Source organism: Helobdella robusta (assembly GCF_000326865.2).
Source record: "Helobdella robusta unplaced genomic scaffold HELROscaffold_21, whole genome shotgun sequence".
NCBI lineage: Eukaryota > Metazoa > Annelida > Clitellata > Rhynchobdellida > Glossiphoniidae > Helobdella > Helobdella robusta.
In genome coordinates this window covers 538413-553611 of record NW_008704124.1, presented here as the reverse complement: position 1 = coordinate 553611, position 15199 = coordinate 538413, and the positions used below count along the sequence as shown (strand labels likewise).

Sequence of the window (15199 nt, the reverse complement as noted above, 5' to 3'; positions counted from 1 at the left end):
GTTCAATCATTAACAGTTAACTAGATAGATAAATAATTCATTCATTCATTCATCAATTCATTCGTTTGTTCGTACAGTCGTTCTTGTATGATTAAAACATTTGTTGTTACAAATGCTAATTAGAGTTTTCTCATCTGAGATAGAAATATTTAGGAACAAAAACAATCTTTCATCAAAAGAGTATTAGTTTGACGTGAGGGAGCAAAAGTTCAGTGCAGTGCACGGAACATCTGTTTGTTGTAGCTGTACACAAATTTGTACACGTTCACGTTACGTGCCCACCAAACAATGACTTCATCCTGTTAGACGTCAAACTACTTTGGCTTATCTTTAATTTTCTTTTTCTAAAATTTTGGTAAACAGGCGAAAAATTGAAATTGAAATCAAAATTTATTTGATGTTAGTTAAAATATTGTTTGTCATCACAAAAAAATCAGCATATAAAAGAGCAGATGATCAAAAAATGTGTGAAGACAACACGTGTGAGCACATGTTTCAAGTAAATGCAGGCCTTTTGTGTGTCTGCTGAATATATGGGACCGACGTTTTCCATTGTTTTGAAATTTCATGTTGTTGGTTTATGCCTTTGCATGCATTCAACAAATCGGCAATTAAAAGAACATATTGTCAATATCACATTACCTGTCTTTGATTTATTAATTGCTGGCTTAACCATTTGAAAGAGTAGATTAATATCAACTGCTGCTAGCGACTGCCAGCCGACCTGTCCAAATTAACAAAACCACGGTTCACAGTCTTCCCATGAAATTTTAACGAATTCAGTGAAATTAATGTCATGTACAAATTAAATTTGAACAAATTTTATTATCCTCTCACAAAACTTTTAACTTCTAAAAAAATTTGTTGTGCTTGCTTCTTTTATATATTTTTCATTATCATTTCTGATGTTTCATCTTTCTTTTTCAAAGTTACTGGGATTGTTTAAAATTGTTTTCATAATTGTTTTCATAACTTTGCCATTTATTGCATGCTGACTTTTTCCAAATGCAGTTCGTGCAAAAAACCAAAAATCGTTACATGTGCCTTGTTGAGTGTTCAAACGTCCATTTTTTCAAATGCAATTCAGAAAGGAAATATTAGTAAGGTTATTTATTATCTTCTTTTTCTTTCTTGTGCCTTATCCCATTAGAACATTGGCGACCATCGACCTCCACAAAACCCGATCTTTAACACTCTGTAGTAGTGGAAATGTGGTGATTTTCAGGACTCAGTTTCGTAAGTAGGCACAGGAAAAATGAAACACTCTAACAGTTTTAATTTTGTTGATATTCTGATTTTACTGTTAGTGAGGATGTTTTTCATTTTACAATATGCATTTTTCGCCATAGTTATCCTTTGTTTGAAATCCACACATCGCATTTACAACCTGAAGTAATCAAACTTCCGAGGTAATTGAAGCATTTGACTTTATTATTGATGCTAACTAATTTTTCGTGGCCATTAGTTGGACCATTAATATGACGACGTTTACTTGATTTTCTTCTGTCTCCTGCGGTTTTTATTTAAAAAAATAAAATGGCCAGGGTACCAAACTGTCAAACAGAAAAGGTTTGTCACGTTTTTAACTGTGGTTAATAATTTTATTGCGATTCAAACAGATCGATGCTTAGTGTGCCTAAAATTAATTTTGTATGAAAATGGTTTGTCTTTTGCTACCTTCATACTGTTTGTTTACATTAGCGACCAACTTTTATTTATAATAATAATTAAATAATTTATTATAATTATGTAACGTAATAATTATAATACGATATGAAAACTTATAAACGATTTCAAACTTATTTTAAACTAGCAAAGATTGGGTAGCATCTGAATTTTGATTGATCATTTGGTGGTAAAAGTGTAAGTAAACTGTAAATACTGTAAATGTAAAAGTAACTAAATCTCTTCTAAAGAAGCCATAATTTTCGTAATAATTATAATATAATAGATAAAAAGCAGAAGCTGATCTTTGCTGTGTGTTGTCCTTAATTATTTTGTTTTTTTATTTTCCTTTTATTTTATTTTGTAATGATGATTTTATTTATGGCTGAAGGTAGGTTAAATTGGGCCACTATTGGGTTGACCAGTTCATCAGTTACTGATCTGAATTTTATACCTTCAACATTCAACTCCAGTCTCTCTTTTAATTGGAATTAGTCCATCTATTCTAAAACCTAAATTTAATCTGTGGTTTTACTTTCTATAAGTAATTTAGGTCACAAACACAACTAATTGATTGAAATTATATATATATAAAACTGCCTGAAATTTATTAATAACACGTGAACGAAACATCTTCGAATTTTGTAAGAATGAAAGGTGAGTTATATTGAATGAGTCTAAATATAGATATTGTTCTATACATGTTACATCACAGTTACTTTGTATTTACATCTAAAAAAACAGTCGGAAATTAAATTGAAAAAGAAAAGACTTCTATGATATTCTGAAATAAGAATATCAAACATGAATTAAGTTTAAAAAATTTTTCAATTATTTGAAAAAAAAATTAACAGCTTTTATAAATTAAAGCAAACACTTCTAAGCATCTCAGAAGATGAAGATGACTAAAAAGAAAAAAGATGCAGAAAATATTTCAATGTAGAATGTGGTTTTGTTAGTAAATGAAGAAACACTATAGTAGAATTATTTTTATAGTATATCATTGTTTATAATAACAGTTGACCATTGATATGAAATGCTATATATAAATATTTATTTTTTAACTGCAGGAAGGTCTCATTGACTAAATGTATTTTAACATACAAGTTTAATTTTTCATATTTTACAGTTAATTAAATCATTTTTTAAAGGGCTGAATTTTTAAATATTAAAAATCTTAAAAATTTTAAACAAATTTATTGCCAATAAAATCATATGGCTATGCTTTATTGTACAGTTCGTTTTTAAGGTTAAATCATTCAAACTTGTTTTTAATTATGGCATGTTTTTGGTTTATTATTGACGTTTATATTTTATTTGTTTTTTTTTGAGAAATTCTATCTGCAAAATAGTTGAATAATTAATTTATTTATTTATACAATGCCATATACAAAATGACAGATAACAAAACAATTTGCAATTCAATGCATAAATATTTGTTTCTAAAACTTTTTAAATTTTAAAAATAAATGGCAATTGTAATATTTCAGCAATCCAAGAGATTCATTTGATATTTGATAATTCTGTATACATTCATTGTTACCATTTAATATATTTGTTGTTGTTGGTTGTATATTTGTTTAGGGTTTACTATGAGACCTAAGTTAATTTTTCATATTTTAATTTTTTTCTTCACGTGTCAATGGCAGTGGAATTATAGTCTTGAAAAATGATCCTTTGAATATTTTAAATTAGATTTTATCTCAATATTTGTTTTTCACAGAACTCAGCTTTAACGTGAAGATGGATAGTGATCAATTTGAATGTATTAGTTCATCGGTCCAATTTGTTCTTTTCATTTTGTTATTATTAATCTTTGTTTATTATTTTCAGATAGATTTAAAGAAAGTTAATATAGAGGCTTTCAAACCATGGATTAATGAAAAAATTGTTGAATATTCAGGAACAGAAGATGATGTGCTCGTTGAGTTTGTTTGCACTCAGCTCGAGGTTTTGGCCATTCTATTACCTATATATATATATATATATTGCATTTTTTTCATGTTGTTCACATCTTAATATGTGAAACAACCAATTTTTATTCTCAGATGTTACATATAGTTTTTGAAATTTAACTGTTTTTATTTTTATCAATTTATTAAATTTGTATTTTTAGATGTTATGTATTGTTTTTGAGATTTTATTAATTTTCAATCAGTCACCTGATCAGAAGCAGATGCAGATTAATATGGGTGGTTTCCTGAGCACTCGAAATGCTCGCATGTTCACTGAAGATCTGTGGAGCGAGCTGCAAATGGCTGTCCTCTCTGACAATGGAATGTCACCTGCAGTTCTTAATCTGAATCGAGAGTTGGACAGGAAGGTCAATAGCAAAGTTTCATTCTTTAATTTCGTTTGACAGACCTGTTTATAAAATATCAAAATTAGAAATCCCAAAGTGCATTATGTACAGTTTTTTATATAAAAATATTTTATGAAAGTTATTTTATGAGAGTCTTTGAAATGGAAAGCAATATCAAGATAATAGATGCCTTATTAAATGTCTTTGTAACTTTGAATGTTTATGTGTATGTTTGAATGTTTCCTTTTTAAGCTAGTATTATTAAAAGGTATATGGGTTATTGTTATTAATATTTTCGTTATTTTCAAAGTTGAATTTATACAACATATTTTTCTTTTTCGAAAATTTAACCACTTATTGTTTTCTACTATTACAAATTTTTTAAATCATATATGAAAACTGCTTTTTTCACTAAAAATTATCACTTTTCAGAACATTGAAATGAAAAAGTACTGTACTATATTTTTATTAACATATGCTTTTCGTTTGCTTAAGATGCCATGGATCTTTTTAATATTCACCAAAGATTTTGAAAATAAAAATTTAATCTGTTTTTTTTAAATGCTCCCCTATTTAACAACATTCAGAAACAAATGTTAGAATTTGCAAAGAAAGCTGAAAGAGAACATAATCCTAAATATGTTCGATTAAAGTGAGCTATAAATTTATTTTTCTAATAATTTTATATTTTTTATTCATTTATTTGACAAATTAATTTAAAGGCAACCGGTTGTGACTGCAGTCTCAGGTTCTACAAACACCAACACATACACAGATAGCAAAAGGTATCCATATAAATACATAGTGCCTACCCCCGCAATGAAACACAATGTATCAGCAACTGATGGAACAACAACGGAGTTTGGGAGAAATATTTTCAATAAGTCGCCATCAATATCTTCATCATCGTCGTCATCCTATTGGAGATCCAGACGTGCCCGATCTATTTATTTTTCGTCGTCATCGTCATCATCGTTCGCGTCATCGTTTTCATCATTATCATCATCAGTGTCTAGATCACCAAGCATTCACAGATCGAGGTTGATGTTTGTTTATTTAATATTCTTAATAATCATGTTTCAATAAATTTACTTTTTCTAATTATATTCTTCACTTTTTCAGATCATCAAGAGTGAAAAGAAAAAGGAGATGTAGAAGTTCAAGTAGGAAACATAAAAGTCCTCGAAAGCACAAGAGAAGATATCGAGATAAAGATATTACTTCAAAGAAAACTGAATCAAACTTGAATAAGCATCTTAAAAATTCTGCCGAATCAATCTGTGATCACCAGAAAAATTCAATGCATCCCACTCACCATCAAATTGCATCCGACACTCATCATATTACTGCATCACATTTAATGCCATCATCACATATCTGCGTGCCTCCTACTTTAGATCATTCCAATCTTCACTTTGAAAATTCTTCTAAAGCTTGCAGTCATTCCACACGTGCAAGTTGTTTTCAATCTGGCCACATTGATCACAATATGAAAGATCAGAAAGATCTCAAAGTTAAGCATAAAAAATCTAAATATTCAAACGTTGGGGCTGATATTGTGAAGAATCATGTCAAGAAGCATAAAAAATCAAAACACTCACACCGAAGTTATAAAGTGAAAGATGATAATGACCTTAAAAAGGTGTTGAATTTTTCTATTCTATTACATCTTATTTATGAGGTCTAGAATCTTTTTTTAGGTTTTATTCCCTGTAGTTTCAAAGCGTTTCTGTTGACTGCTGACATGCGGATTGTATAATTTCCCACATCCAAATGATAAGCACGTCCAACTAGTTGCAATAATTATATATACACTACTCTGATTTGGGATTCTTTTATTTGAATTATTTTTTCCTCTGATTATTTTTTGTGTCATTCTCAGGTAGCAGACAAGCTGAAGAAGTATGATGAAAAACGAAAAAATAAAATCCCTATTGATTGAACTGTATGAGTTTGCTAACTTTTTTAACTTATTTTGTTTTGTTTGGTCATGATAATTTATATGTAATTAAATGAAAATTGTCCTAAAATTTGACTTTAAATGAAAATTTAAAGGAAAGTTTTTATGCATTTGCAGTGTTTGACCTTTGTTTTTACCATACCTAAATCTTAATATTAATCATATAATTCTAAAAACTCCTATAACAGTTTTGTAACAAAAGAAACCTTGGAATAATTTGCGAGGTTATTGAGCGAATGAGCGAAAAAATCTAAATGTGAGTTAGACGCCCAAAGTATAGCACTAGTGTTACATTTTGCTTGTGCCCACACGGTTCTGACTCCTGGACAATTTCTAAAGAAATAGAAAAAAGGATTAATGCTGCTGTTTTTTGAGAAGAAAGTTAAAAATTAGTTGAACTTCTTATACCTCGAATGAGGATGTATTAAAACAGTCCGGTTATGAAAAGAGAAAATTACTACAAATAATCTGACGGGGCAGTTAAAGTTTTTCGGTCACATCATGCGGAAGGAAGAAATGGAAACTCTTACAACCACTTGAAAGATAACTGGGAGAAGAGATCGCGGTCAACAACGAATAACATTCGTGAAGTCCTTGTGTCACTTGTTGAACGTTACCACATTTCAACTCTTGCAAAATGTAATAGATCTGGTTTTGTGGAGGTCTATAGTCGTCAATGTCCAGAAAGGATAAGGCACGAGAAAGAAAGAAGAAGACGCCCAAAAAACGGTTTGCAAGCGATTTTCAATAGTGTTGTATTTAAAAATAGTGTTATCCTGCTGTATTCCCACTATGAGCTTTATTAAAATTAGCGGCATTGACGTCACACGAGCATCATATTTCATAAGAGCAAAATCCTTTTTCAAATCTGTTTTCAAAATTCATTGAGGAGCGCTGTTGAACATCGCGGAAATAGCGCTTTATAAGCTAATTGATTGATTGATTGATTGATTGAATATTGATTGTGGACGATTAAGTATGTTTAATTGTGAAGTAATCTAGCTCAAGATGATTCAATAGAAAAAAAATGTCAATGATTCTAGATGTAGTCATGTAGAAGCATATATAAGACAATCAAATCATGTTGAGGTTAAGGTGTTCTAAATATATAATAGAATCAAACCAACGCTGTTCTTATTAAATTTGTCCAGAAAAACTGAGCATCTCTATTATTAATGACTTTACTTTTAAAAAAATGTCGCTTGTTTTTTTTCAGTTCGCGGACTTAAAAAAGCAGATAAACTGGTTAGACAGGATGATCTGTGATGGTTCGATTAACTGAATGCTGTTTTACTTATAATTTTTACATTTTTAATATAAGAAACAAACTTTTTAACTTCAAGGTCTGAGCTTTTTTGATCTTACTGAACTACCATACAAGTACACACCTAAAAAACGAAAATATCTAAAGTAAAAACAGGAAGACTAAATCGTAAATCCTGAAAAAATTTAAATTATTCATCAGCAGAAAAAGAAATTGAATTGAACTAAAAATTAAATAATCTAATACTAATTCATTACTAAATAAATTTAAAGTAAAACTGAACTGAACATCTTAATTTTTAATTGAATATTAAATTAATATTAAAAATATTTTGACTTGGACTGCTGAACTTCAGTTGGAGATTTTTATTTAATATTTAATTTTAATTTGGTCTATAAATTAATTAAAAATAATATTTTTGACTGAACTAAAAAAAATAAAATGGCAGAAGAAGCTAGCCAGAAATCTATGCTGTATTTTTTGGAGGTTTTGATGAATTCAAACAAACCAATAACGCTGACTCAATTAGCTGGCCATTTTGGTAGGAGATCTTTTTCTAATGAAATGAGAATTGCAGCTGGTGGAAATGAGCTGGGATTAAGAAATTTGTTATCTAGATACCCCTCAATTTTTTCAATATGTGGAAATTTAGTTTCCTTGACTGATTCAAAATGTTTTGAAAACCAGGAGTCATTATCAAGAGATAGCTCTGATTCGGATTTAACTGGTAGCAAAAATTCTACTTTTATTCCCAATGTATCAGCTGAGATGGAAGCAGTCAGATTTTTTCAAGACAAGTTTGTTAAGAGAAGCTCTCGAGAAATGGCAATTAAAAGTTTAGCTGGTCATTTATCCCAAGCATCTTTGCCTATAAGAAAAATTGTGGGGCCACAATTACAGTTTAGATCCTGGTTGTTGAGACATCCCCATATATTTGAGGTTGATGGTGATAATGTTAAACTTCAAGATGATGTTGCAGCTCTTATATTAGATGTTGATTTGGCAGAAAATGAAATTCTTTGTTGCCCGAATAAATCAAATAATATATCTGGCTCATCAAAAAGTAAATCAGAAATTATGGCTATAGTGTTTTTAGGGGATCTGATTAAACAACACCCAAATTTAAGAGTTACTGAAATAGAAGAACATATAGGCCTTGCACCAACTTCAATACAAGTTTACATTAATTCACAGAATATTACAAATTTTGTTGAAGAAAATTCTACTTTCTTCAGCATAGTAGATGGCGTTTTGAAAGAAGTTAAATCTCCTAGTGCAAATCTTGTCAGGTTCAATGATTTGGAAAAAGTTGATATTACTGAAGAAGAATGTCTTGCTGGAGCCATCATAGGCAAGGGCAGAATATACCACATAGCCAAGCTCTGGGGAATTATTGATTTGGGACAACACGATCACGTTTTTTTTGATAGATCTATTTTACCAAAGGCAACACTTGATATGAAAAAAGAGTTCAAGGTGGGACAGATTCTTTGTTTTAAAGCCCTCCCTGCTCCAAAAACAAGTCGTGCAAAATGGAAGGCAATGACAGTGTGGAGACCATCTGTGGTGAATGTTTTAGATGATGGTGTCATAGATGAACAGAATGGTCTTGATGATTCTACCTCGAAAGTTGAAGAAGAAATCTATAGATTGGTGTTGGCTGATCATCAAATGGTTGATGATGTTTTGTCTTCGGATGATGAAAATTTGTGGATCGGTAGTAACAGTGGTAGCAACAGCAGCAGTATAAATAACATTAATAATTATTACAAAACTGATAAAGATATTGTATTGAAAATGAACTCCAATAACATTGCTCGTTTCATAGATGATAAAAGTTGCTCAAATGGACACAAAAATCTGAATGGCAACAAAGTTGATATTGCAGAAGAGAGAGTGAAATTTCACGTCCCTTCCAACTCATCATCTTCATCATCACTGCACAAATTAAATAACAATCAAACTAGCAACAACAATAGCAACAACAACAAAGTAACTGACTTGGTTAGAAAAAATCCTTGTAAGACTACATGTAAGTTTGTGAATGCTGCTTGTCAAACAGAATCAACAGGCGAAATCATTGCAACTCAGTTATATACTGCTTGAATAATATATATACTACCGTTCATTTTAATTTTCAATGCTAAAGTTGAATCATGTATAATTAAACGTTTCAAATGATACTAATGATGATATATACACTTCAATGGTGAACATAACATACCTTTTGATGATCATGTTATAATTTGTTCTTGTTAATGAACTGAATAATGTTTACTTATTTTTTTTATCAAAGTACTTTTTTTGTTGGTTTGTTAGTCTCATTTTATTGTTAGTCAAATGTGTTTTTAAATTAATTTTTTTTGGTTTTTACATTCTATGTTACTGATTTGTTAAAAATGCTTATTACATGATTTAAAAGTTTTAATAGATAGCAGTTTCAATAGATAGCATCACCACTTTTTAACGTATACACCCGTAACTGTTATATATAAAATTTTTTTACACGTTGTATTGTGTACAGAGGAAAAATTTTATGTTTCTTTACCTATTTTTTCTGTCAAGCTAGCATCTTTTGCCAGTTTTTTCTTTACCAACAATTGATGAAGTTGCTTACAGGCAAACTTTTATAAAAACTTCTCATAAGATATTCTCAGTCTCACAAATTTTATGTAATAAAATACTTTTTGTGATATTCAATCCAAAAAAATTTTCATTTGAAAAAATTATTTTTTAATTTAATGTATAAAATCACTCAATTTGACTGATTTTAACATACTTGAGTTTCAAATATCTGATTCAAATTAAATTACATTAAAATTTTGTTGGTTGGAAAGTTAAATGCACCATGTTTTTGAGCAGTTGTTTATTCGTAGTTGTGATTTGAAATGGATTAGAATAAATTGCATTGTCACAATTTAATACTGATTTCAACTGTTGAAACCGCTCTCAGAGTATTTATGTACTTTATCTTCTTTTCACCAACTGAACGGTTAGATAGGCTTGTGATGAGAATTTTCTAAATTACCAGTAAATGTATAATTGCCTATAATTTTGTAACTAATAATTATTTATACTAATGTTGCTATCAGTGATTGTCTTGTCAGCTGCTTCCATTTAAATGTTAAATGAAAGTAACCACTTATGATAAATTATGAATTTATTACGAATCCCCGTGATCTCTATGTTGGGTTGTACACCTAATAAATTCAACGTGAAAATTTTAAACAGTAATTTTTGTCATCTTGCACTATTATATTCTAACAACACCTACTGTTCCATTTATGTTAAACTTCTTAATAGTATCTATCAACTAATGTTCACTTGTAAATATCCTGGCCTAAATTTTAAATGCATTTTTTAAATACTGCACTTAGATATGCTACTGAATGTTTATTGTAAAGTGTATAAAATATTTTTATTTTTGCCGATCTATGATATTGTAAAGACAAACTTGCGTTTTTTTTATAGTAAATTGAAGTATAAAAAATTAGTTGATTTCATTAAAGTTTTTTTCTAAATTATTTTAATTTTTTAAAACTGTTTTCTATAAATTCATTTTGCGATTCTTTCTTTGGTGTCTAGTTTTTTTAATGGTTATGTAGAATTTTATTTTACAGGACCCGTGCAGTGCGCTTTGTTTCATTTCATGCAAAAATCATTCTTTCATATCATAAGCTCACCATTCATTAACGTTCGCTATCAGTTACTACATTCTTTCGTTTTAATGCCGTTTCAAAGAACAAAACGTTGCATGAAATACTAACGATAATATGGTTTGTACATTTTTTGTTCGTCTCTTTTGCTTATGTGTTAACTTTAATAGAAAAAAAAAACTAAAATGAAGTTGTTATGATATTTATTTATTGATTTATATATTACTTTAATGATATAAACGAGTTAGCGTATAACTATTGACAAGAATAAACGATGAGATATTAACAAGTTAGCGTCCACATTCAAGTACAGCAGCAATTATTAGTTTTTGTTCATCTGTAGTGTTTACAATTGGTATAATTATTCTACCAAAGTATTTGTACAATTAACTGTTTCTTAGAGAATAGTACGGTGAGGATTAGAGCATGTAAATTATGCGTATATATTTACATGAAGTGATGATATAACGCAAGCGGCGTGTGTTTATTCGAGTCATTGAAAATATTCACAAGTAAATTTTCCTCATACACGACCAGGATTAGAAAAAATTTATACAGAATTTAATATCAAATTCAAAAGCTGCTTCAAATTGGTTGCGTTTGCACGTTATAAAATGTGAGTGCATTTTGTAGACACGTTTTGCTTGTTTTTTTTTGTATCCGTTATAAACATTTTTAACATTTAGAAAATAGTGAGACATCGAAGATAGATTTGCATCTTTTGTATATACGACTTCATTTCATTAGGTACCTAAAATCAATTGGTTATGTATTATTTCAATTTATAGTTGTCACATTTAACATCAACATTCTGAAAGTTTAGATGTCGAGCATAATAATTATAATGTTGGATGAATTTGAATAATTTCTTCCAAACATAAATAAACATTTCAATAAATATTTTAATAAATATGCCTACTTGGATGCCCAGTCCATCCTGTAGTTCGATAACATTGTTTGTTTCTGTTGTGATGGCCGCCGGTTTATCGTATTTTGCGGCTTAGGTTTCCAGTCGGTATAGTCTGATTCTGTATCGTTCAAAGTTTTAAGATTTGATGTAACCCGTCGGTTAATTTTTAACCGTATAAAGAAAAGTTTATCTTATTCTTAGTTTATTTTCGCAAAATCTTTCTGACGAAAATAACTCGTCTGTTTCTTTCTCTCCAATTCCCAGTTACTTCATTTCATACTGATACATGCAACATGTGTACCCCACATCTAGTTACGTTACTGTATCAAAACGTCAGCTTTTCCAACTAAGATCTTTCTTGAGTTATCGTCAACTTCCTATTTTCAGTAAACTACGCACAAACCCACTGCCATCTTTTTGCTAATGTTTTTATTCACTTATTTAGGATCTAAAGTTTCGGAATGAGGCTCGAAGTAAAAGCAGTGAATGACAGCAATCAGATCTATTGACACCTTAAAGTTATCTATCTACGTCGTAACTAATACAGGAGTATTATGTTATCTGACTTTCACTCGCAGAAATTATTATGCTGCGTGTGTGTGAAACACAAAGCAAATAGCATTCCATAAATACGAGCGATATTTATTAAACATGAAAAGTTTAAACGAAAAAATAAGAATTAGGAGATCACTTGATGTTCTGTTGCTGAATGAATGTTTGCTCGTCAACGATGTTACATTATCTCCTGGGTGTGTGTAAATAGTGGCAAGAAGTGTTATGCACATACAAGTGCGCGTATGTACGTAACAGTTATGGAAAAGGTAAGGAATTAAAATACAAACCATTTAGCTTAATATTTTTATTGTTGTTTATTGGTTTAATCCAAGGCGGGTCATTTTCTTTTTTCCCACTTTGTATGTTATTCTTATTTCCTGATTTAAAAAATTATGATTTATATTCTTCGGGAACTAGTAATTTAAAGACGAATATGAATCGACATGATTTTACAAGTTAGATTAAAACAATAGAAAAAAACATTTAAGTTTCGTATTGATTCCACTATAAAAGTGTTAAAATAAAATAAAATCATTCCAAAATGTGTAATGAAAGAGAGTATAAATCTCATTCAAAAAACTGATGAATATTCCTATTCAGTTTCACTTTAGAAGTTTACTTGCTTCAGGATGAAAGGTAATAAACTATGCAAAACATCTGTTTGCTATGTCAAGTATTTGTTATTTGAAATTTAACGAAGCAGCATTGAAAAGAACCAACCGGAAACGTATCTTGATTTGTTAAGGTAGAGCTGTTTGGCAGAAGACAAACCCGCCCTTCCAGTATTTATTCTGCAACATAAAATTTCAAATAAAAAATTACAAGCATATTTAATGCAGACATAAAGAGAAGTGCAAAACACTAAATAATGAGGATGAATTACATATTTATAAATACCTATCAATGATAGGCTTGTTTGAAGGTAGAATTTGAGGGAAGATGGTCATCTTTTTCGCCATTGGACTCCTGGTTCAATATTTATTTTTATTTAGTAATAATATAGTTCCGCTATAGTAATTAACCACATTCTTAAATATTATAAAGAAATATTATTTAAAAACCCTGTATATAATGGATTCCAACCAAACTGTGGGAATAATCTCGAAGTAAAAAAAAAACTAGATATAAGAAGCAAAATAAAAAGAAACAATGAGATACCAGTTGAATCCTTCGTCTTGAACATTTGGGTGTGAACTCTTTTTCGCATTCATTGATTCCACAGGATTGTAATTGCAATTGTTGAAATATCTTTTCAATTTCAAAATAGAAATTTAATTATGAGCTAAGAACTTAATATAATTCAATTAGCCTCAAAATAATTTCTCACTTTGAGAAATCTTCTTCATCACCATATTGATCTGCATTAGAGTACCTATCATTCATTTTCACATTATGATCGAACTTCTTTGGTTGTTGCAGCAGCTGCTGTTGTTCTCCTTCGTAGTAGCCACCAATTGGAACTTAATTGTTGTTACAATGTTTCTTTATTTAATATTTTTTTAAAATATAAATCAACAGCTCAAAACGTTTAAAAATGTTTAGCTAATGTTCAAAAACATCACAGAGGATGGCGTTGACATTAAACGTCTTTATATTTAAGATGCTCTTCATAACGGCGTACACATTTTGCATGCAAAAAATAGCTGACAGATTTTCATTACATGGAAAAATTTGGTGAAATCACCAGCTGGATAAGAAGCAAAATGTAAGATGAACGATCCTCAGTTTTGTTTTATTGCTTTTAATAGTTTTTTCGCAACTATAGATGAAAAAAAATAAGTCAGAAAACAATGAATCAGAAAAAATTGATTGATCCAGTTACAATTATTCAAAAGAACATTTTTAGAGGAAAGATTGTTACTAAGCCGTTTCGCTTGGAATTGGTTGAGAGTTTTTTTTAAAATCAATTTAACAAAACTGTCAGTGTTGTTTAAATAATTCAGTCAACTGCAGCAGTTTATCAAAATTAATTATTCCGATGCCATGTCACGTTCTCAGACAGGCTGAAAAATATATTTTTCAATATTTCAAAACAAATTTTAATGTACAATTAAACAGAAAACTAATAACCAATCATATCCTTGAATCCCATAAGTTTGGACTGGTCTTTACTGAACTTGAAATTGTTATCAAATGCGACTCTACTTTTGAGTCGAGGATCATTTGCATAGGTGGATGGTTGTCGATTAACAAGCTTCATGTTCATCTGATTAGAATCAAAATAGCCAGATTGCTTCTTAACTAGAAAGGCGTTCTGCTGGGATGGGATGGCGTGCATTCCATTGTACGGAAATATGTCTTTCTTAAAACTCTTTTCACCTTTCTTCAGATCATTACTTTTCATACTTTTAAAGTTGTGTTTACTGCCTGTGCTATTTTGTTGATCGAACATCGTATTGTCGTCTTGAAATGAATAATCTGCCATTTTATCTTGCTGAGGTAAATATAATTGCTGTGGTAGCTGCTGTTGCTGCTGCTGTTGTGGTGGTTGTGGTTGCTGCGGTTGTTGTTGTTGTGGCGGTGGTGGTGGTGGTAGCTGATGATAAAGATATTGAGGCTGCGGTTCTTGCATTGGGTAGTACAAATGTTGCTGCTGTTGATCAGGTGCTGCATTCTTAGCTAACGTGTCGCCCCAGTCATCAAATGAATCATAGAACTGACTCTTTTCTTTCGTGAATGGAACCTATTGAACATTTGAAAAACAATCAAGCAATTAAATTGAAATACTTCTGTTCATAAAGCAAGTGAAAATAATTCCTCAAAGCGAATGAACAGTATTAAAATTTATCGAAGACATTTAACATGGGGTATGCATTTATCTCTACTAGAACTTCCTAAATTATTTATTTTAATTAATGAATTATAATGATAACAAATAGTTAAACAA

At 30.0% G+C, this 15199-nt stretch overlaps 2 protein-coding genes across 2 annotated transcripts; both read left to right on the top strand.

Moving 5' to 3' along the window:
- Positions 1-3495: 3495 nt before the first annotated feature.
- Positions 3496-3976, top strand: HELRODRAFT_137609 (hypothetical protein; the record flags this gene model as incomplete). The annotated part of the gene is made up of 2 exons (XM_009018269.1): positions 3496-3615; positions 3803-3976. Coding segments are annotated over 2 exons (294 nt in total), but the record flags the coding sequence as incomplete, so codon positions are not given.
- A 3653-nt stretch (positions 3977-7629) lies between these two features.
- On the top strand, positions 7630-7830 carry HELRODRAFT_146810 (hypothetical protein; the record flags this gene model as incomplete). The annotated part of the gene is made up of 1 exon (XM_009018268.1): positions 7630-7830. A coding segment is annotated over one exon (201 nt), but the record flags the coding sequence as incomplete, so codon positions are not given.
- Between the last annotated feature and the right edge of the window lie 7369 nt (positions 7831-15199).